Source organism: Tachyglossus aculeatus, chromosome 3 (assembly GCF_015852505.1).
Source record: "Tachyglossus aculeatus isolate mTacAcu1 chromosome 3, mTacAcu1.pri, whole genome shotgun sequence".
NCBI classification, from domain to species: Eukaryota; Metazoa; Chordata; class Mammalia; order Monotremata; family Tachyglossidae; genus Tachyglossus; species Tachyglossus aculeatus.
The window spans coordinates 99492308-99513207 of NC_052068.1; the positions used below are offsets into that span (position 1 = coordinate 99492308).

The window sequence follows — 20900 nt, forward strand, 5'->3', positions numbered from 1 at the left end:
GAAATTGTTCAATCAATCAATCGATGGTACTTAGTGCATGTTTACTACATGCAGAACAATGTACTAAGTGCTTTGAAGAGTACTGCCATTTACCTGCTTTGGGACCTTGGGCAAGTCACTTGATTTCTCTGTGCCTCAGTTCTCTCATCTACGAAATGGGGATTCAACACCTGCTCTTCCACCTACTTAGACTGTGAGCCCCCTGACCTAATTAGGGACCTAATTATTGTGTATCTACCCCCATTACTTAGTACAGTGCTTGGCACATAGTAAGGGCTTAACAAATTCCACAATGATTATTATCATCACTGTGAAAGGGGAAAGGTGCTTTTAAGCCCTGCACAACAACCAGGGATAAACTTCATGTGCTCCATTTGTGGTCATCCCAAAGCCTCTCACCTCAGCTCTTATGGGCACTTCTCAACCCACTGGGTGTGGTGGACCAAACATCTTCCATCATTTTGGGCAGGAGGCTTGCTTAGAACAGTCCTTGGCACATAGTAAGTGCTTAACAAATACCGTCATTATTATATTCAATGTCATTGACATCATTATCAAAATGTGGAGTCCAAAATCTGTGCTTTCTGGCAGCAGTAAGAGAAACTAGGATCACAGTGGCTGTTTCCCGGGCAGGGCATTGTTTATTCAGTTTGACAGAATGCTGAACTTTCCTCCCAGTGGATACGCCTGATTTATCTTATGGATATATCTGATTTATCCTTGGAAAGCTGATTCTTCCTCCACTGGATTGGGTGGGGAGGACAATTACAAAGGGAAACAAAACCCAGCCAGGACACTAATTTACTTTGGCCTGGTTTTTCAAACTAGATTATTTGGTGCAGTGATGATAACACTAATTGAATCAGATAGTGTAACCAGATAACAAGGAATGCTCTGAAAACAAATGACTTGGATTGGCGCTGCTATTCATTGGGATAAACGCCTCAGGGTACAGCAGCCAATGACAGAGGAGCTTCGGTGAAGGCTTTGCATTTAATTACGCTGGACCCTGGCTCTCGGCCTTGTAATGAAATGGCCAACACCCTAAACACCCGGGGTCCAATATAGAGAAGCAGCGTGGCCTAGCGGATAGAGCACAGGCCTGGAAGTCAGAAGGTCCCGGATCCTAATTCCAGCTCTGCCACTTGTCTGCTGCGTGACCTTGAGTGAATCACTTCAATCTTCTGTGCCTCAGTTATACCTCATCTGTAAAATGGGGATTAAGACTATGAGCCCCATGTGGGACAGGGATTGTGTTCAATTTGATTAACTGGTATCTACCTGAGCGCTTAGTACAGTGCTTGGAACATAGTAAGCACTTAACAAATATTTTAAAAAATCAGCGTTCTGCAAAGCAAGAGGAAAAGCCAGGCACAATTGCCCTGCTGGCTCTCCGGGATCACCCAGCTCAGACTTCAGGTCTCCAGACCTTTGCCCACCCAAACTGACAGTAAGACAGATTCATGCCAAGGACATTTAGGCCCTGCACCCTCCTGATCCATTAATTCATTCATTTAATTGTATTTATTGAGCACTTACTGTGTGCAGAGCACTGTACTAAGCACTTGAGAAGTACAATTCAGCAACAAGTAGGGATAATCCTTGCCCACAACAGGCTCACAGACTAGAAGGGGGGAGACAGACATCAAAACAAGTAAACTGGCAGCTCTGAAACGGGTGCTGGGGACCAGCCATGCTAGTTATCCCAGGAGGCTGACCATGAGCTGGCCTCTTTGACCCTTCAGCCAGCGTTTGGGTCCGCGGGGACCCCTGAGTCGGTAAGCCCCGGGCGCTCATCTTTGGCTGATGAGGGAAGGGGTTTTATAAATACTCCTGAATTGACTTGCCAGTGTGCTTTAAGGAAGTCACCCTTGCAGGGGGTGAAAAATGAAAACCATCAACCAGGTGGACAAATGCAGCAAGCAGGTTCGGTACAGTGTGGTTTCCAATCCGCTCCTGGAGGCCTTTGAGCTGGCAGCAATGGCTGAGGTATCAGACCTCTATTACAATACTCACCATCCCCTGTAGATCACCACCCAGAACATAAAGTTATGAGCACTTATTTTTAACAGGCATCTCCGAAAATACCTCTAGGCTTCCTGGAGGCATGGTATAATTCCTAACCTTCAATTGCCCCCCTATATCCCAGCCCACCTACATCACCTCTCTAGCAAGCTACTTCTGTGCCTCACTCTTTTTTCACTTGCCACTTAGCTCTTGCTTACACCCTCCCTTTTACCTGGAACTCCCTCCCCCTTCACATCCCTGTTCTCCCTGTCTTCAAGGCCCTTCTGAAATCACGTATCCTCCAGGAGGTCTTCCCTGATTCATCTCTCATCTTCCCAGCCTATTTCCTCAACCCCAAAGCCACTTCAGCAAACTCCATTTCACTAAGCACTTGGGTGCTCATCGCCCCACATTCCCTTTCCTAGCAATTAGGTTCACATCTTCGCATTCTATTGTTTATATTCTGTTACTCTAATTTTAGAGTCTGCCTCCCCCACTAGACTGTAAGCTCCTCGAGGGCAGAGAAGCAGCTGGCCTAGAGGATAGAGCACGGGCCTGGGAGTCAGAAGGTCATGGGTTCTAATCCTGGCTCCACCACTTGTCTGCTTTGTGACCTTGGGCAAGTCACTTCTCTTCTCTGGGCCTCAATTACCCCATCTGTAAAATGGGAATTAAGACTGTAAATCCTGTGGGACAGGGACTGTGTCCAACCTGATTTGCTCATATCTACCCCAGTGCTTAGTACACTGCCTGGCACATAGTAAGCATATTGGTTAAGCTATCATTATTATTTTGTCGACCAACTCTATTGTACTCCCCAAAGCATGTAGTACAGTGTTCTGCAGAGTAAGTGCACCATTGATTGATCAATATTTTCAGCTGCAGCACCTGCTGGGGGAGGTGTTTTCATGTGTTCATTTTCAAATTACCATCTTCAAGCTTCAATAGGTTCCCCAGTGCCCTGGTATTCTGAGATATGTGCCATATCTCCCCACAGATCCTCCGAAGGGGGAGAGGGTATGGGTTAATGCCCCTCTTCCAATCAAACAAGTCTCTGCCCAGACCCCACTGCAAGACCCCTCCCCACCCCTGGTGATACCTGGGGCTCCAGGGACTTCGACTTCCTCCGTGCGATTTTCCCTGCTTGCTTCGCCACCGGAGCCTTCACCTTCTCCTTCTCCTTTGTCTTTTCCTGCTTCTGCAGCTCCTCCACGTAGGCGTCATACATCTCCCACTGAACAGGGGTAATGGAGAGAAAAACGACCCACGAAGGGAAATGCAATTTAAACATCGCTTTCTCACCAGAACTTGCCCATTAAAGGAGCAAAGTGCTGCAACTGAGGGCCTGAACACACTCTCCCCTCCACTCACAGCCTGTGGGGACGGCGAGAAGTGAATAAATGGCCTTAGCACTGCTGTGCATCAAACGGTTTTTAAAAGGTCACACTTTCACGACACATCTGCAGGCACCTAGATTGGGCGATTTGAAACCCCCCCCCCCCCCAAAAAAAAACCCAAAGAAATGGACAGGAACAAAACAGAGACTCCAGTAACCCAGCCAGCCTGGCCCATCAGGCAATTGTTCTACCAGCAGTGACTCTTGGGAGGTGTTGCCGGGGTGGGGGGGGGGCCCAAACCTGCAGGCCAGAGTCAGACCTGAGGAGTCCATTGAGCATCTGTCTAACCCCAGTGCTGTACGATTGTCCACCGCATTCTAGGACCTGCAACTAGCATTCTGGGTTCTCCAACCTTTTCTCCATTTTACGGATGAGGAATTGTATTAATGTCTAACTATAACTGCACCTAAACCTCTGGCCATCTTTTAACTGCATCGGTACATTTCTACATGAAAACCCCTAACTGTGGATGTTTTCCTCCTGAAATCTTTTCTTGTGTTTTAAAAGACCTCCTACAGTGTTAGAAAAAGAACCTGAGAGTCACTTTGTAAGGAAAATTACTTTTCCATAAAAAAGGAAAATGCTCCAAAAACAGAAATCGCCTTGTACATTGGGGCTGACCTCGACTCTCTTTTGGTTGCAGGAATAAAACAAAATGTGCCTGGGTCAGATTTTCTTTTCCTGCCATTATCTTGAGAACAGTAAGTAATGACATAAATATGGGAACTCGTGTCTGAATCTTACTTTTCCATTTCATTTTGCAAGAAAATATAAAGACAGTCCTTAGAAACTGTTCTATTATAGACCCATGGGAAGAAGAATGCCTTGCATTTTTTCTAAACGTTTCAATCTAAATCTCTGCCTGATTTATTTAGCCAATTATTCTCCAAGCAGAACAGACCCTCCTTCAATCAAGAAGAGACCTTGCGAATTCCAAAGAGCTGCCATCCCAGACTTTGATCCCCAGGGTTGGGAATTATTTGGGTCAATCCATCTTTTCAATCCCTCCTGTAAAACTCGGAATGGTATTTTCCTATAAAAATGCTGAAGAGTGGCCAATCTTTGCCTGGGGGGGTGGGCGGGGAGGGGACTGCTTCGGTGGGTTTGGGTTAGAGCCCCAGGAAGACCTAAGTTCCATAGGGAACCCCATCTTTGGCCAGCGAATTCAGTCTCTGTGGGAGAAACACAAGGAAGGGGGGAGATTCTGCCTAGGTTCCCTGATGAGAAACGAAGACTGGGAAGGGTTCTATCTCAGTATTAGGGGGGGCCCTTGGGCACCTTAAAGGCCGGTCACGCAAGGGGACAGAATTAAATCAGTCCACTAGAGCCTCTCCCCAAGAATGTCCCCCTTGTTGCCCAAAACGGGTCCAGGAACTTGGTGTGCACACCTGATTGGCCATAGCAGAGAAGGTGTCTCTTGGGGGTGGCTCCATTTGGCAGGCTCGGTCCTTCAGAAGAAAGAAATGGTGATCAAAATCAACGTGATGCCCTTCCTCATCTGATCAGGCAAGTTGAGGGCAAGTTGGGGATGTTAGCTGGCTCATCCCTAAGAGTTAGTGGCACTGTCCAGGAGGGCACCCAAAGAACAGGTCCTCTAAGCATCTCACACCTCCGACTCTCTGTGGTCTTTTCAGAGTTTTAATCAATTCTCAGGGATATTCCCCAAAGGGTGGCAGTTCTGCTGAGGAGTTCTGTCCCGAGCCTCCACCTGGGTACCTTCAGGGAGCTTCAGGGGAGGGAGTGGGAAGGGGTGCCATACTCGTAAGGGGTTGTTGAACGTCTGAGAGGCTCTTTCGCAGAAGTTGAACTGGTTGGTGAGCTTCTGCTCCTTGATCAGTTTAGGAGCTGGCTCTTCCACTTCTGCCGCTTCTTCTGCCACCTGAGAGGAAACAAAAGAAGGCACGGTTTGATCCCTCCAGACTGAGGAATTCCCTTCCACTAGACCTCTGAAAGGGAACGTGTGGCTCTCCAGAAGAGGCACCAGAAAGAAGGAAATCCAGGAATGGTTTCATTGAAGGCAGCCCTTGCCAAGGCCAGGGTGAACATTTGATTACATCGGGACAAGAGGCAGAAAACTATTAATGTGCATCTCCAGAGGGGCCTCTGCCAGAGCCTCCAGGCAAGTAGGGGTCACCCAGACATGTGGAAAGCTGCTCTACACTAAGGAAGGTCCTAGAGGACAGAAGAACTTAGAATGGCCCTGGGAATCAGAAGATCATGGGTTCTAATCCCTGCTCCACCACTTATCTGCTGTATGACCTTGGGCAAGTCATTTGACTTCCTTGGGCCTCAGTTACCTCATCTGTAAAATGGGGATTGAGACTCTGAGCCCCAGGTTGGACAGGGACTGTGTCCAACCTAATTTGCCCACCTCAGCACTTAGTACAGTGCCTGGCACATAGAAAATGCTTCACAAATACAACAATTATTATTATTATTAGTGCTCTGTACACTGTAGAATGATGGTGGGGGTGGGAAGAAGAAGGGAAGAAGTCTGGAGATGATGCAGACATGGTAGAATGGGCTAATTCCCATACGTCACTGATTTGTGAGGGGAGGTTAATGATATGAATCAAACAATCAATGGTATTTATTGAGCACTTATTGAGTACAGAGCACTGTATTAAGAGCTTGAAAAACTCAGTGCAACAGAGTCATATTGGTGGGTTTCTCCCATGACCCTCTGGAGCCCACCTGCTCAGCTAAGAAGAGTGATGATGAGAGCTCTATTTAAGCATTTTCTCTGTGTTCCACTGGGGTAGATACAAGATAATCAGGTTGGAGACAGTCCCTGTTCTACATGGGGCTTCCAGTCTAAGTGGGAGGGAGAACAGGTACTGAACCCCTACTTTACAGATGGGGAAACTGAGTCAGAGAGCAGTGAAGTGATTTGCCCAAAATCAAGATTGTACCTACCAATAGGGTACGTACACACAATCCCTGCCCTATTGGTAGGGAGTTTTCAGGCTCCAGGAGGAGACAGATACTAAAATAAATTAGAGAGGGAAAATAATAATAATAATTGTTATAGCTCCTAAGCACTTGCTATGTGCCAAGCACTGTACTAAGTACTGGGGTACTTACAAGATAATCAGGTTGGATACAGTCCCTGTCCCAGGTAGGGCTCATCGCCTAGTGGAGATGGGGAACGGGTTATTTAGTTCTTATTTTTCAGATGAGGAAATTGAGACATAAAGTTCCTCCAAGCCAAACACTCAGAGGAACTCATGCACATTAAACGGACACTTGTGAAGCTGGAAGCTTAGAGGGTGTTTCTCTAAAGAATCTGGAAGCACTGTAGAGAAGGAGAACACCCCCAGAACTTCTCCTTAACTCCTCTCTTTCTGAGTTCATGGACTGTTTGGCCTCGCTCAGACCACACAGGAGTAGTTGACGAATCAAATGAAGGGTTCAAAACCTACACTTGCGTGGCCATGAATGACTACCTCAGCCTTTCCAGGCTCTAGTCTGATCTCCAGGAGCAATGGAGCTCTCCTGAGTGGAGTCTCAGAGTAGGAGACATCTCCCTTACCCCAACTGTGCAGCCCTGAAAAGTAATAATAATAATAATAATTAATAATTATGATATGTGTTAAGTGCTTACAATGTGCCAGGCACTCTATTAAGCACTGGGGTGGATACAAGCAAATGAGGTTGGACACAGTCCCTGTCCCACATATGGCTCACAGTCTCAATCCCCATTTTACAGATGAGATAACTGAGGTAGCACAGCATTGTGCTAGGGGAAAATACAAGATATTGAGGTCACAATCTAAGAGGAAACGAGAGGAGGTATCTTCTCCCCATTTTACAGATGATGAAAGGGAGTCTTACAGCAGTTAAGTGACTTGCCCAAGGTCACACAGCACGTCAGTGGCAGAGCTGGGATTCCTGACTCCCAGGCCACGTGTGTGTGTTTATGGTATTTGTTAAGCACTTACTCTGTGTCAAGCACTGGGGTAGATACAAGTTTATCAGGCTGGATACAGTCCCCATCCCACATGGGGCTCATGGGGTAAGTACGAGGGAGAACAGATAATGAATTTCCATTTTGCAGTTGAGGAAACTGAGATACAGAGAAGTTAAATGACTTGTCCAAAGTCATACACAAGCAAGTGTTGGAGCAATGATTAGAACCCAGGTCCTCTGGCTCCCAGGCCGGTGTTTTATCCACTAGGGCATGCTGCTTCCCACTAAGACCTTGCTGCCTCTTAAGTAGGGGAAAATATTTGGCATATATTAGCATATAAGTGCTTAGTACAGTGCTCTGCACACAGTAAGGGCTCAATAAATATGATTGAATGAATGCATATATTAGAGTCTGCAGTGGCTGTAGAGGTGGAGAATAGCCCTCCCATAGGGAAGCAGTGTGGCTTTGAGGAAAGAGCACGGGTCTGGAGCCTGGGTTCTAATTCCACCTCCTCCACTTGCCAGCTGTGTTACCTTCGGCAAATCGCTTCACTGCTCTCTGACTCAGTTTCCCCATCTGTAAAGTGAGGATTTCTGTACCTGTTCTCCCTCCCACTTAGACTGGAAGCCCCATGTAGGACAGGGACTGTCTCCAACCTGATTATCTTTTATCTACCCCAGTGGAGCACAGAGAAGATGCTTAAATAGAGCTCTCATCATCGCTTTGCTTAGCTGAGCAGGTGGGCCCTAGAGGGTCATGGGAGAAACCCACCAATAGAGCAGTCAGGACAGACCACCTTCCACCCTCAGCTCCCATGCCTGTTTGCAACAGGCAGGTGGCTTCCTGCCGGGGGTCTGCCAGGGTTCCCCCTGCTCCTCATTACAGGGCAAGATCTCATTTCTCACTAAATAGCAGAGGGGTCAAGGCTGGAGAACCTGGGAAAGTGGCTGGTGAGGTGGGTGGGGTTTGAGAAAGGAAAGAATTGAAATTTGTACCGGCCCAGGGGAGACGGGGTTGGACAAAAGGAGGGTTTTGAATTTGCCTTCCAAATCCAAACGGCTCTCCAACTTTCCTTCCCATGCTTCAGACCCGGGAAGGGCAGGGGAAGAGGAGAAACAGTACCGGCAAGTCAGTCTTGCTTCCTTCTTCTTTGGGTTCTTCACCCTCTTCAATTGTTTCCACCATTGGCACGACCGCCGACTCGCGGGATACACCTTCTGAGGAGGAGGAGAGAAAGGATAGACAGACCAGCTGAGCAGCGTTGCCCACACGTGCTTCCGAGATGGCTTCCCGGCTCCATGGGGGCTCTCGGCCCTGGGAGATCTGGTGCTTTCTCAGGGCAAGAAGAGGAGGGGGTTATGCAGATGCCTCAGTTTACCCCGAGAGGGGCAGAGTGCTACCTCCCTGGCACTCCCCCAAGTCTCCTGGGGAATAGGGAGGCAGCATTCCCCCAAGTCCTCTCAGGATAAACTGAGGCACCCGCCTACCTACCTAGCATTTCCAATCTGACACTCTGCCGCCTGCCTTCATCTGAGTCCCTGAGGACCATGTTGCCATCCAGACTGAAGTGAATTGCCATGTGGTCCACGCTGCTTATAGGTTTATAAGTCCGTTCCTAGAGAAACAAGGCACGGTTAACCCCGCAGACAGGTGAATCGACGAAGTGGTCTGAGTTTCTGTGCCACTGAAGCCCCACAAATCCCCCCTCCACAAATCCTTCCCCCTACAGCACTTATGCACATATCACTCAAGGCTGCCACTTCTCTCCAAAATCTCTTTTATGGCCTGCTTGCCCCCCACTAGATTGTAAGCCTCCGAAGGAAAGAGACTGTGTCAATCTCTTCATAGTGCTTAGTTCAGTGCTCTGCACACAGCATGTGCTCAGTACATTCTATACCTTGATTGCTTCCCAGATTAATTCCATTTTCCCCATCCCTTTGACTCTTATGCCTGGGTTTGAATAACCATAGCTGTGAGTTAGCTGTGATAGTTTCACTCTGGCCCCTTTCCAGAAGTTGAGGAGTGGCCTTGAAAGCCCGTCTGCTGGGGTTCCCCGGAAAAGAACCAACCAATGAATGGGTCAGGGGCCCTCGGTTGTCTCCCCATCTCACAGAGGAGGCAAACGTCCAACATTCCCCTCACGGGACTTGGAGTAGCTTCGTTCTCCAGAGATTTCAAACTACCTGCTCTGGGGGCCAGCCTTAGAGAGGTTCTAAATAGGGAACACAGAGCAGAAGTCAGGCAGATTGGCTTGCAGGGAGGTCTTGAAAGGAATATCTTTCCTGGAATAATTTTAATAAATAGGCTTCCGCTGAGGCATACTGGAGTTCTTTTCTATGTGTGAACCTTAAACCATAAATGCATTTCTCCATTCATGCACTCCTCTGTGTGCCTCTCCCAGAAGGGGATTCTCTTCCAAAGGTCGCTCAGTTTGGAGTCTGGGGCAGGCTCTTATCTCATCGACCCCCTTCCTCTCCAAAGCCTAGAAATAGAACACCAGGTCCACCTTCTCAGTCCTCCAGGTGGGACCCCGGGGGAGCCAAGGTGAACGAGCCCTTTCTGTCATTCCTCCTGCCCATTCTGGAGTAGACAGTGGGCAAGAGTCACCCCTCTATCCGAGTTAGAAAACTGAACAACAGAGTTGTTGTTGAACAGAGTTGAACAACTCTAAGTCTTTCAGATGGGATGCAACTCATTTTGGCTGGGGGCAGGGAGGCAGGGGTCTGAATTTTGACACGAGCTACATGGATGCTCAAAGCTTTACCTAATGTTACTTGCTATGAGAGTTTTCCATATATTTGGTCTCGAGGGATGGGTGTCTTCTCTCCTCTCAACACCTGCCTTACCATCTCACCATCCCTGCCTTCGAGTCTCCTGCCTCCCAACCACTGCTCACACTATCCTCCTGTTGGGAATGCCCTTCCTGTTCTACTTTTCCAAACCAAGTCTTTCCTCACTTTCATCTTGGGCAAGTCACTTCACTTCTCTTTCTCCTCAGTTACGTCATCCGAGACTGTGAGCCCCATATGGGACAGGGATTGTGTCCAACTTAATCTGCTTGTATCCACCCCAGTGCTTAGTACATAGCAAACACTTAATAACACAATTATTATCATTATTACTGCTGGAAACTGATGTGGATAAGGATTCCAAGAACGTACATCAGCATCTAACAGGTTGCACCCTCCTCTGTGAGATTAGGGAGCCAGGGCCTGGTAGGGGCTTGGTATAAGTCATCCAACTTCTCAGAAGGGGCCCTGTGATTTCCAATTTCCTCCATTACCACTATCCGGCCACTAAGGGAGGAGGGGGCTTTGCTCACTGCTGCCCACCCCCATTGTTCTTAGGTTGGTTGGAAGGTACGCAAGGAGGAGAGCTAGAACTTGAGTCTTCATTTCTACCCACATCACTGTCAGCACTGTTCTGCCACTATTATGCTGGTGGCCAGGAATGGCAGCGCCTGAGTTTAGGAGATGGGCACAGAAGTGGGGTCCCTTTAAATGGCTATAAGGCACCTCTGGCTGGGAAGGCAGGGGACCGTCGGGACTGTTACTGCATCAGACCGGTGATGCTATCTATCCATCACAGGATTCAGTCTCTGACACAGGTGCCAGATTCTTCTTCTTTTTTATGACATTAGTTAGGTGCTCACTGTACTTTGGATACTATCCTAAATGCTGGGGTAATAATAACAACAATAGTAATAATTATGGCTTTCGTTAAGCACTTACTATGTGCCAGGCATTGCACCAAGCGCTGGGATGGATACAAACAAATCGGATTGGGCACAGTCCCTGTCCCATGTGAGGTTCACAGTTTCGATCCCCATTTTACAGATGTGGTAAGTGAGGCATGGAGAATTTAAGTGACTTGCCCAATGTCACACAGCAGATGTGGTAGAGCAGGGATTAGAACTCAGGTCCTCCTGACTCCAAGGCCCGTGCTCAACCCACTAGGCCATGTAGCTCTTGTATTCCTGGAAGAAGCATGTCGATTGGCCTCTTGGAGATCCATCCTACAGTCGGGAAATGGGCCATATAAAAATCCCTAACTTCTCCCTCTACACCCCTGACTTTTTCTTCCATTTATGGACCACTTACTCATGAATGTACCTGGATCTCTGAAGCCTTCTGATAGTTTTTTTTTTTTTGCCTGCACAACCTCTGTGAGAACAAATTCCAAGTCTTTCCCAGACACTGGATGAAGAGGAGTTTCTTTTTGTTAATTTGGACTTATCGTCATTAAGCCTCAGTGGGTGGTCCCTCCTCTTGGGAAGCAACGATTCCGGGTTCACCCCATTTGCCTCCTTCCCTTCTCTGTACCCTTTCAGCAATGTTCTTGCTGGTTTGCAGAATGCTAGCTCAGGTGATGGCAATCACAGCAGTCAAAGGGTTGGATTGCTCTTGGGACAGTTTAGGGACCCACAGGGACCATCTTGGGCCATCCTAAGGCAAGTCGAATGCTAGAGGATCCCTAAAACCAGGCCAGGGTCCCTGAGATGAAATGGTAGGAACCCTCTGGTGGCCAGCCCCCCGAAAGGAGCAGGCCAGACCCGACCGTTTCAAACCTGCCCCTCAGAATTGGATTAGTCTCAGCTCATGACAGGTTTGCTGGTTCTCTGGCTCGCTCTACCTGATGATTTGTCACATTACTTACCCTAACGTGCCCCACACGCTTCCACCAGAGAGGAACCCAAAAACGCACTCCAATTTCCCCAATTCCAATCTGCCCTTGCCGCCATCTCCTCACCCAGCCCCACTGCCAACTTTCCCCTCCCCACAGGGCATTCCCTGTGTCTCTAAGGTGACAGAGCCAGGGTCGCTTACTTTGAAGTTGTACCTCACGATGTTCTGAGGGGCATGTGGGTTATTTGCTGTCAAGATTCGGGTGAATTCTTCTTTTAATTCCTATAAAAATGGAAACACCAAGTCATGAATGGAATTCCATTCCACCTCAAAGTAAGGCTTGGGATGGATAATATAAAAACAAGAGAAATAGGTTGGGCCATTCATATCTGCCCAGTTACTGAGCCCCAGCTTCAATACTGGTAGAACTGGATTTCTTCACTCTCAGAAACTGAAGATCCACAGGTCTGTCTTATCTGACTGGGCAAGGCTCACTGTTCAGAAAAGGCCATAACCACCTTAGCAAAGAGAAGTCAATTACTAACAACTCTGCAGAATGCAGAAGTCTCATTAGTTGTGTCCACAGAACAATCTGGATATCTCTTTTTTCTGGTACCTTAAGTGCTTACTAAGTGTTAAGCATTGTTCTAACCTCTGGGTAGATGCAAGAGAATCAGGTCAGACACAGTCCCTGTCCCCCATAAGGATGCCAGTCTAAGGAGGAGGAGGATTAAATTCCAATTTTACAGATGAGGTAACTGAGGCACAGAGAAGTGAAGTGACTTGCCCAAGGTCACATGGCATGCAAGTGGCAGAACTGGGATTAGAATCCTGTGCTCTTTCCACTATGCCACAATGCTTCTCTGACTGAGGACAACAGGCATGAAGGCTGCATGGGCAGTGCAGTCAGAGAGGATTCCTTCCATCTTCCCTCACTCCCGGGCCTCTGAATCCTTAGCAGGAGGGGGACCCAGTGATGGTATATGAAATGCACGACACGAGTCAGAGGTGGTTCTTCATTTTCTCCAAGGGGCGGTTGGAGGATGTGGGAAGGTTTGTTTGAGACTCCGAGGAATGTGACTCTCTCGCAGAGTTAGAATCGGAGACTGAAGAAGTCCCCCTCACCCAATTTGTCCTCCCCAGACCAAAGCCACCCAGCAGCCCAGCTCCAGCTCCCTGCAACACTTGGCTTCTGCCGTGCGGCAGCAGCCAGCAACTCCACAGTCATTCTGGGAAAAACAGAAATATCTTCTAAATCCTTCTCGGATGAAAGAGACCCCACTTTAAATTTGGCTCTTACAATCAGGTTCTCTTTTGGCTCCAATGATGATGCAGAGAACTTGGAAGTTGAATACTGACAAGGAACGATTCCTGATTCAGTAGTGAAATGGATTTAATAATAATGATGGCATTTGTTAAGCACTTACTATGTGCAATGCACTGTTCTAAGCGCTGGGGGGGAATACAAGGATCTGTGGGAAAGGCAATGTTCCTGGAGAAACCCACAGCTCTGAGCTCCCAGATGGGGGCAGGGAGGCTTGCCCAGAAGGTAGCCCAACCAGAGAAAGGGATCAGCAGTTTCCAGCAAGGTGAGTGGCTTGGACTCAGCCTCCTCAATGGGAAAAACATTCAACTGCCTGGTCAGAGCCAGGCTGGTACAAACCAACCACTCCAGGTCCCACATGCCAGTCCAAACCCTCGGATGGTAGAGGGAGCTGCCCGTCTGAGTTGCAGAGTCCCCTACAGAGCCAAATGAGGCAGTTCTCCTCCCCCTCTTAATGCCAGAAAAATGGGCCATTCCCGAGAATCATAATCACTGGGCTGCAAGACATGCCAGATGCCTTGGAGTGATGCAGGGGACAGCATGGCTCCCCTAAAGAACTCAGCATGAAACAGAGAAGGCTGTGTGGGCGCCTGGAAGAAAGAGAAAGGGGTGAGCCAGATGGAAGATCACTGTAGGAGAAGGGGGTTTACTCACAGCGTCAGTCAATTCCAATTGGTCCAGGGGTTTGAGCAGCGTTCTGGCCTGGGTCCACTCCTCCGCCCCTTCGCCTATTTCTGTCCCGGCATCATCATCCTGCTCGAGGAAGCGCAGAAGACGGTCCTGGACACTGAGGTCAACACTCCTCCCTAACCTGGACTTCCCTTAGCTCAACTTTTGCCCACTCACCCGATGCCACTGGCTCTTACAAGGCCTGGGCGGCTCAGTTCAGCTAAGACTCTCGGAAAGGGCAGATGACATCTATAGCCACTTCCTAGCCAACCCAACACCAAAACCCCCCTTAACTTTCTCACTTTGACACTTATTTGACATCTTGTTTCAGAGTGAACTGCAAACTTTAACACAATATTACAATAAAACATTTCACTTCTTCCTCAACTGTCCCCTGGAGCAGAGATGTCCTCCGATTGCCTTTTGGAGTTTGGATTTGGGCTACTTATCTTTTTAATGCAAACTCTTCCAAACACTCAGATACTAGAATCACATTAGAAGCAGCGTGGCTTAATGGGAGTCAGAAGTCGTGGGTTCTAATCCCAGCTCCGCCACTTGTCAGCTATGTGACTTTAAGCAAGTTACTTAACTTCTCTGTGCCTCAATTACTTCATCTGTAAAATGGGGATTAAGACTGAGCCCCCTGTGGGACAACCTGAGTACCTTGTATCTACCCCAGTGCTTTGAACAGTGATTGGCACATAGTAAGCATTTCACAAATACCATTGTTATTATGATTACATCACCGTGTTGTATGGCTACTTTGCAGCAACAGGTATTGCTGCCAGTGGGCATGGGAGAGAGTCGGGGAAAGGAAAGGAAAGAAGAAGGGAAGGGAGAGAGAGAAAAAGAGAGGAAAGGAAAATAGTAGTACTTGAGTAAGTATGGTGTAGGCAGGAATTGTCTCTCTTTATTGCGGAACTGTACTTTCCAAGCGCTTAGTACAGTGCTCTGCACACAGTAAGCACTCAATAAATACAATCGAAAGAGTTCATTCACTCATTCATTCAATCCATTCAATCATTTTTATTGAGCACTTACTGTGTGCCGAGCACTCCACTAGGCGCTTGGAAGATTATAATACAACAATAAACACACAATCAAAATAAACAGATACTGTCACAGTAATATTTATTAAGTATTGGAAAATAAATACAGAGCCCTGCTCCTGCCCTATTCCAGCGCCCACTCCTGCACTGCCCACGCCCTAACCCCACCTCTGCCCTGGCTCCTGCCTCTGCTCAGGCCCCTGACCTAGCCTTTCTCTGCTCCTATCCTAACCCTGACCTAACCCTTGCTCCTACTGACAGCACCTCTGCCATCCTCCACTCACCCCAACTATGAAGTGGTGCCTCCAGGGTGGGTGAGGATGCCCCTCCCTCTGTTCAATGCAAGGAGTGTTCTCCCCTTTGTGAAATGATCGGACTCCCTCGCTGGGTTCAATTCCCTGGTCATAATGGCACAGGGTGGGTGGTCTGAGTGAGCCAGACCCTTGGGGCGGGGGGACGGCATCCATGGCTTTCTGGAGATTCGGCCCCCCATTTGCCCTCCCTGCCCCCCGTGCAGGTTGGCTGAGACTGACAGGTGCTCTATTGTTGACACTCCTGCTCTCCCTCTCCCCTCTGCAAGCCACAGGCCGCCACTTTTATTTAGACTGTGGTTGTGACACTGCACATTCTGGGACGTTTAGCGGAGAGCACTTGGTCACTTACAATGCTCAACTCTCGTGGGTGTCTCCAATGCTTAATTTGCGTTGGAGTTGTTGGGGCTCAGCCCTGGGACATCTATATCAATCCATCGATCAATCAGGATTTATTTATAACTCAAAAGTGTGAAAGAGAACAAGGAAATTGCAGGCTCTCCTTATTGGAGCTCAGCTCATTGTACCCAGCCAGCTTTAGAATTAGAATTCTGGAATTAGAATTCCAGAACGGAGGGAATGATGCCGTGTCTGGAACTGTAAGAAGTAACAGAGTTTCCACTCTTCACCTCGATCCCCACTCCTCGAGCCTTACAGTCTGGAGATACTTCACTGGTTTGGGATGGGGGGATGTCAGACAGTCAGCACCCTGACAATTCACTGGGGGCAAACTGAGTCCCGGGAAGGGAGGACCATAACTTCAGCGCTCCGTCCGTCTGTCTGCCCAACCCTCGCCCCGCAATGAGGGCAAAGGGCCACCATGCTAATTAATCCCAAGACTTGGAACACTCTCCAAAGCCTCATAGTGTCTATTCCAACATGTCTTCCCAACCCAGTACCACTGAGTAACCAGCAGACTACAATCCCACCATGGCTCTTCCCAAGTAGGACCTCAGGTCAGGTTGGGGAATCTGCCCTATTCCTAAAGAGTCCTGATCTTTCAACTTCATGATTTACCTTAAATGTATTGGAATTTTATTTTTTATGGTATTTGTTAAGCACCTACTATGTGCCAGGCACCATAAAAAGCACTGAGCTAGATACATGATAATCAGGTTGTACAGAGTCCAGGTCCCATATGGGGCTCACAGTTTCCATTCCCATTTTACAGATGAGGTAACTGAGGTGTTGAAAGTTAAGCCCGCAAGGTCACACAGCAAACAATTAACGGAGTCAGAATTAGAACCCAGGTCTTTCTGACTCCCAGGCCCATGCTCTATCCACTAGGCCATGCTGCTTCTTGAATTTTTATCCTCCAATTTGCCAATCAAATCCCCTTTGTTAACTGGAAAATCAAGACAACACTTAATTGTTAAACTGATTTAAATGTAATGCAAAATACAATGACTGTCATTCAATTGAAACAGACTTTACATTTCTCTGGTAGAGTATAAAGAATCTTACAAAGTTTTGGGTGCTCGGAGAGGTTGGGTTACTTACCCTTTTTCGGGAACTCTTTCCCGTTGCTCCAGAAAAACTCTGAGGAAGAAATAGAAAATGAATCAAGCTCAACAGGGTAATCAATCCATGGTATTCAAGAAATGATTTCATTTTCCTAGTGCCCTGAGCCTTTGACAAGAGACACTTGAAATATGATTGAAATAATTAATACTCCAGAGGATAACTGTTTCTCAATTCAGTCAAAGGGAATGTTGTCACGAGCCCCTGGTTCATACCAACCAGGGCCTTCCTGGGATGTCTGCCGAAATCGCGTCCGTCTTCCCGCTCTCCAGAAGTGTGGCTTCTGACCCGAATACTCATTTAACTTTGGGCAAGAAGGCCAAGTGAGCCAATTTAGAGCAGCATATTTTGGCCACGTAATCAGGAGGACTAATTAATAATAATAATAATAATGGCATTTATTAAGCATTTACTATGTGCAAAGCACTGTTCTAAGTGCTGGGGAGGTTACTAGGTGATCAGGTTGTCCCACAGGGGGCTCACAGTCTTAATCCCCATTTTACAGATGAGTTAACTGAGGCACAGAGAAGTGAAGTGACTTGCCCAAAGTCAAACAGCTGACAATTGGCAGAGCCAGGGTTTGAATCCATGACCTCTGATGTCAAAGCCCGTGCTCTTTCCACTGAGCCACGCTGCTTCTCTGGGGATCAGTTCTAAACTGTGAGCTAGTTGTTGGGTAGGGACCGTCTCTATATAACAATAATAATAATAGCATTTAGAACAGTCCTCGGCGCTTAGAACAGTGCTTGACATATAGCAAGCACTTAACAAATGCCATTATTATTATTATTATTATTATGAACCGTTTACTATGTGCCAAGCACTGTTCTAAGCACTGGGGAGGTTATCCAGACTGAGCCCTCTCCTTTCTCTCCCTCTCTCCATCCCCCCCGCCTTACCTCCTTCCCCTCCCCACAGCACCTGTATATATAATAATAATAATAATAATGGAATTTATTAAGTGCTTACTATGTGCAAAGCACTGTTCTAAGCGCTGGGGAGGTTACAAGGTGATCAGGTTGTCCCACGGGGGGCTCACATATGTATGTATATGTACATATGTATGTATATATATTTGTACATATTTATTACTCTATTTATTTTACTTGTACATATTTATTCTATTTATTTTATCTTGTTAGTATGTTTTGTTTTGTTGTCTGTCTCCCCCTCTAGACTGTGAGCCCGCTGTTGGGTAGGGACCATCTCTATATGTTGCCAACTTGTAATTCCCAAGCGCTTAGTACAGTGCTCTGCACACAGTAAGCGCTCAATAAATGACTGAATGAATGAATGAATGGACCGGGGGGGCCTCGGTGACACGTAGTAGAAGTCAAACCACTCCTCTGATATCCAAGGTTAATGTGGAAAGTTTTTTTACTTAGTTTACCAGCGGGCAAGGGAGTGACACATACACACACTCGCTCACTCCACCAAGGGTCCAATACCAGTCTGTGGTCAAAGGAGCCCGTTCTGTCAATGCTTCTGCTGCAGGTACTAACCTTTGTGCCTCTTGAGAGACTGGATGCTTCAAAGCAACCACCTGTTATCTGCCTTAGGCAGCCGTCATTGATTGGTCCAGGCCCAATACTGGGAAGAACAGAGAGAGAAAGCCCCATCTCCCTCAATGCTCTTCCCCCTGAGGCCCGCAATCACCTGCCCTCAAGTAAAGCCCATCATACCTTTGCAAAGTCTCTCCCTTATCTCCCACAAATAGTCACTAACATGGCAGCTTGTTGTGGGCTTACCACAAATGTTTGGTGTTGGGGCATTCATGGGATGTCCAGCACTTTCCGGGCTAGCTGACCTAGGGAGGCCAGCCGGGTAAGGCTCTGGTGTTCTCAACTTCCGAGTTGGCCCCATTCCTAGCTTTGGACGGTAGCTAACCAATGTGAATGACGATCGATCACTCAATGGTTTTTATTGCGTGCTTACTGTGGGCAGAGCACTGTGCTAAGTGCTTAGGAGAGTACAATTTTTTTGGTGTTTGTTAAGTGCTTACTATGTGTCAGACACTGTACTAAGTGCTGGGGTAGATTCAAGCTAATCAGGTTGGACACAGTCCCTGTCTCACACAGGGCTCGCAATCTTAATCCCCATATTACAGATGAGGTAACTGAGGCACAGAGGAGTGAAGTGACTTGCCCAAATTCAAACAGCAGCCAGGATATGTGGCAAGCCGGGATTAATCAGAAGGACTCCCAGGCCCATGCTCTATCCATTAAGCCACACTGCTTTTCTATAAATAACAGAGTTGGCCAACTCTGCCATGATCCCTGCCATGATCTGGCCTTTAAAACTGCAAACCAAATAGTAATCCGCATCAGGTTGGACACTTTCCATGTCCCACACTTAATCCCCATTTTACAGATGAGGTAACTGAAGTCCAGAGAAGTGAAGTGCCGTGCCCAAGGTCACACAGCAGACAAGTGGCAGAGCTGGGATTAGAACCCAGGTCCTTCGGGTTCCCAGGCCTGTACTCTACCCACTGGGAAACACTACTTCTCAAGGATTAGATAAATCCTTTGGGATTGGGGTCAATGATATCCTGGTGGCCATCTAATAGTAATAGTATGGTGCTCTGCACATAGTAAGCACTCAATAAATACCACTGACTGATCACCAATTCAGGAGGTCACTAGGCTTAATATAGAAAACAGATGCTAGAAGAAGCCATTTAAAATTTAAAACAGCTTCAATAATGATTTTTAATTTTTTTTAGTATTTATTAAGTGCTTCTTATGTGCCAGGTACTGTACTAAGCGCTGGTCCCCTCTAGACTGCAAGCTCTCTGTGGGCAGGGATTGGGTCTGTTATGTTATTAAGTGCACAGGAGAGTACAATACAACAAAATTAGCAGAAGCGAATCAGGTTGGACACTATTCATGTCCCACACTTAATCTCCATTTTACAGATGAGGTAACTGAAGTCCAGAGAAGTGAACTGCCGTGCCCAAGGTCACACAGCAGACAAGTGGCAGGGCTGGGATTAGAACCCAGGTCCTTCGGGCTCCCAGGCCTGTGCTCTACCCACTGGGAAACACTGCTTCTCAAGGATTACATAAATCCTTTGGGATTGGGGTCAGTGATATCCTGGTGGCCATCTAATCAGCACTGTCTGAACTCCCAGCCTCAAATCTTCATGATGATGATGATAATGATGATTAAAGACAGAGAATAGAATTCACGGCCATGGGATACAGTAACTCAATGGGACCACGATTCGGGTGCTTCGCTGGGCTATCTTAAAGCAATAACCACAAGACTTGTGTTTTAAAGGAATCTTTGCCTTTAAAGAATAATTCTGATGGTTAATATGACAGGCAACAGAATTTAAAACAGATTGTCAGAGTTTTAGACGCCATCAAAGTTTGAGCTGCCAGCTTTAAATGGGAAATAGGAAACAAGATCATCTTCCCCTTGCCCTGAAAAAATATGTCTTTAGAAGCATTTATCTAGCAGTGAAAGATTTGCCAAGACAGTTTGAGTGTAATTGTTTCTGGCAGTTGTGCATATTTTAATTAGCACCCTATAAAAAGCATAATGCTATCCAACATGAAAAGTTGCACTCAACCCTGATACAGGCAATATCAGCCTAGCCAGCACTTTAGTACAGTGCTCTGTAGCTAGTGCTCTGTAATTTATTGATTCTCATTAATCCACTGTATTAACAGTCAGTGGACTGAACGAGGAGCCAAAGGAAAAGTGGCAATTCCTTTCCCTATTGGTATCTGTTGAGTGCTTGCTGTATGCCTAGCACGGTACTAAACACTTGGGAAAGAGTAAAATACAACATAATTGGTAGACACAAGGAGCTTACAAGAAGCATGCTGCTCTCCTCACAGCTATGTCCCCACAGAGTCTTGCAATTGCTAGGATGGCTGCTGGAGAAGTCTCGGTTGGAGAAGACTAAGCATAAAGAAAATGTTTAAGTGGCTAAAACCGAGTAGATCACTAAAGCAGACAGGCCAGGTGAAGTGAATAGAAATCTTGGGGAAGACACAAGTTACCAGAGAGAACATAATCCCTGTCCCAAAAGGAATCTCAATAATAATCACGATGGCATTTATTAAGTGCTTACTATGTGC

General features: G+C 47.2%; 1 protein-coding gene across 1 annotated transcript in view; it reads right to left on the reverse strand.

The window, feature by feature from the left end:
- DNAI1 (dynein axonemal intermediate chain 1) overlaps nt 1–20900 on the reverse strand; it is a 195462-nt gene that overhangs the window by 159385 nt on the left and 15177 nt on the right. The window contains exons 2-9 of the mRNA XM_038743923.1: nt 16793–16831; nt 13918–14016; nt 12141–12221; nt 8806–8929; nt 8437–8531; nt 5164–5283; nt 4793–4852; nt 3107–3241 (exon numbers count right to left, since the gene is read on the reverse strand). Coding sequence (XP_038599851.1) covers nt 3107–3241; nt 4793–4852; nt 5164–5283; nt 8437–8531; nt 8806–8929; nt 12141–12221; nt 13918–14016; nt 16793–16831 — 753 coding nt within the window. The remainder of the gene's footprint in view (nt 1–3106; nt 3242–4792; nt 4853–5163; nt 5284–8436; nt 8532–8805; nt 8930–12140; nt 12222–13917; nt 14017–16792; nt 16832–20900) is intronic.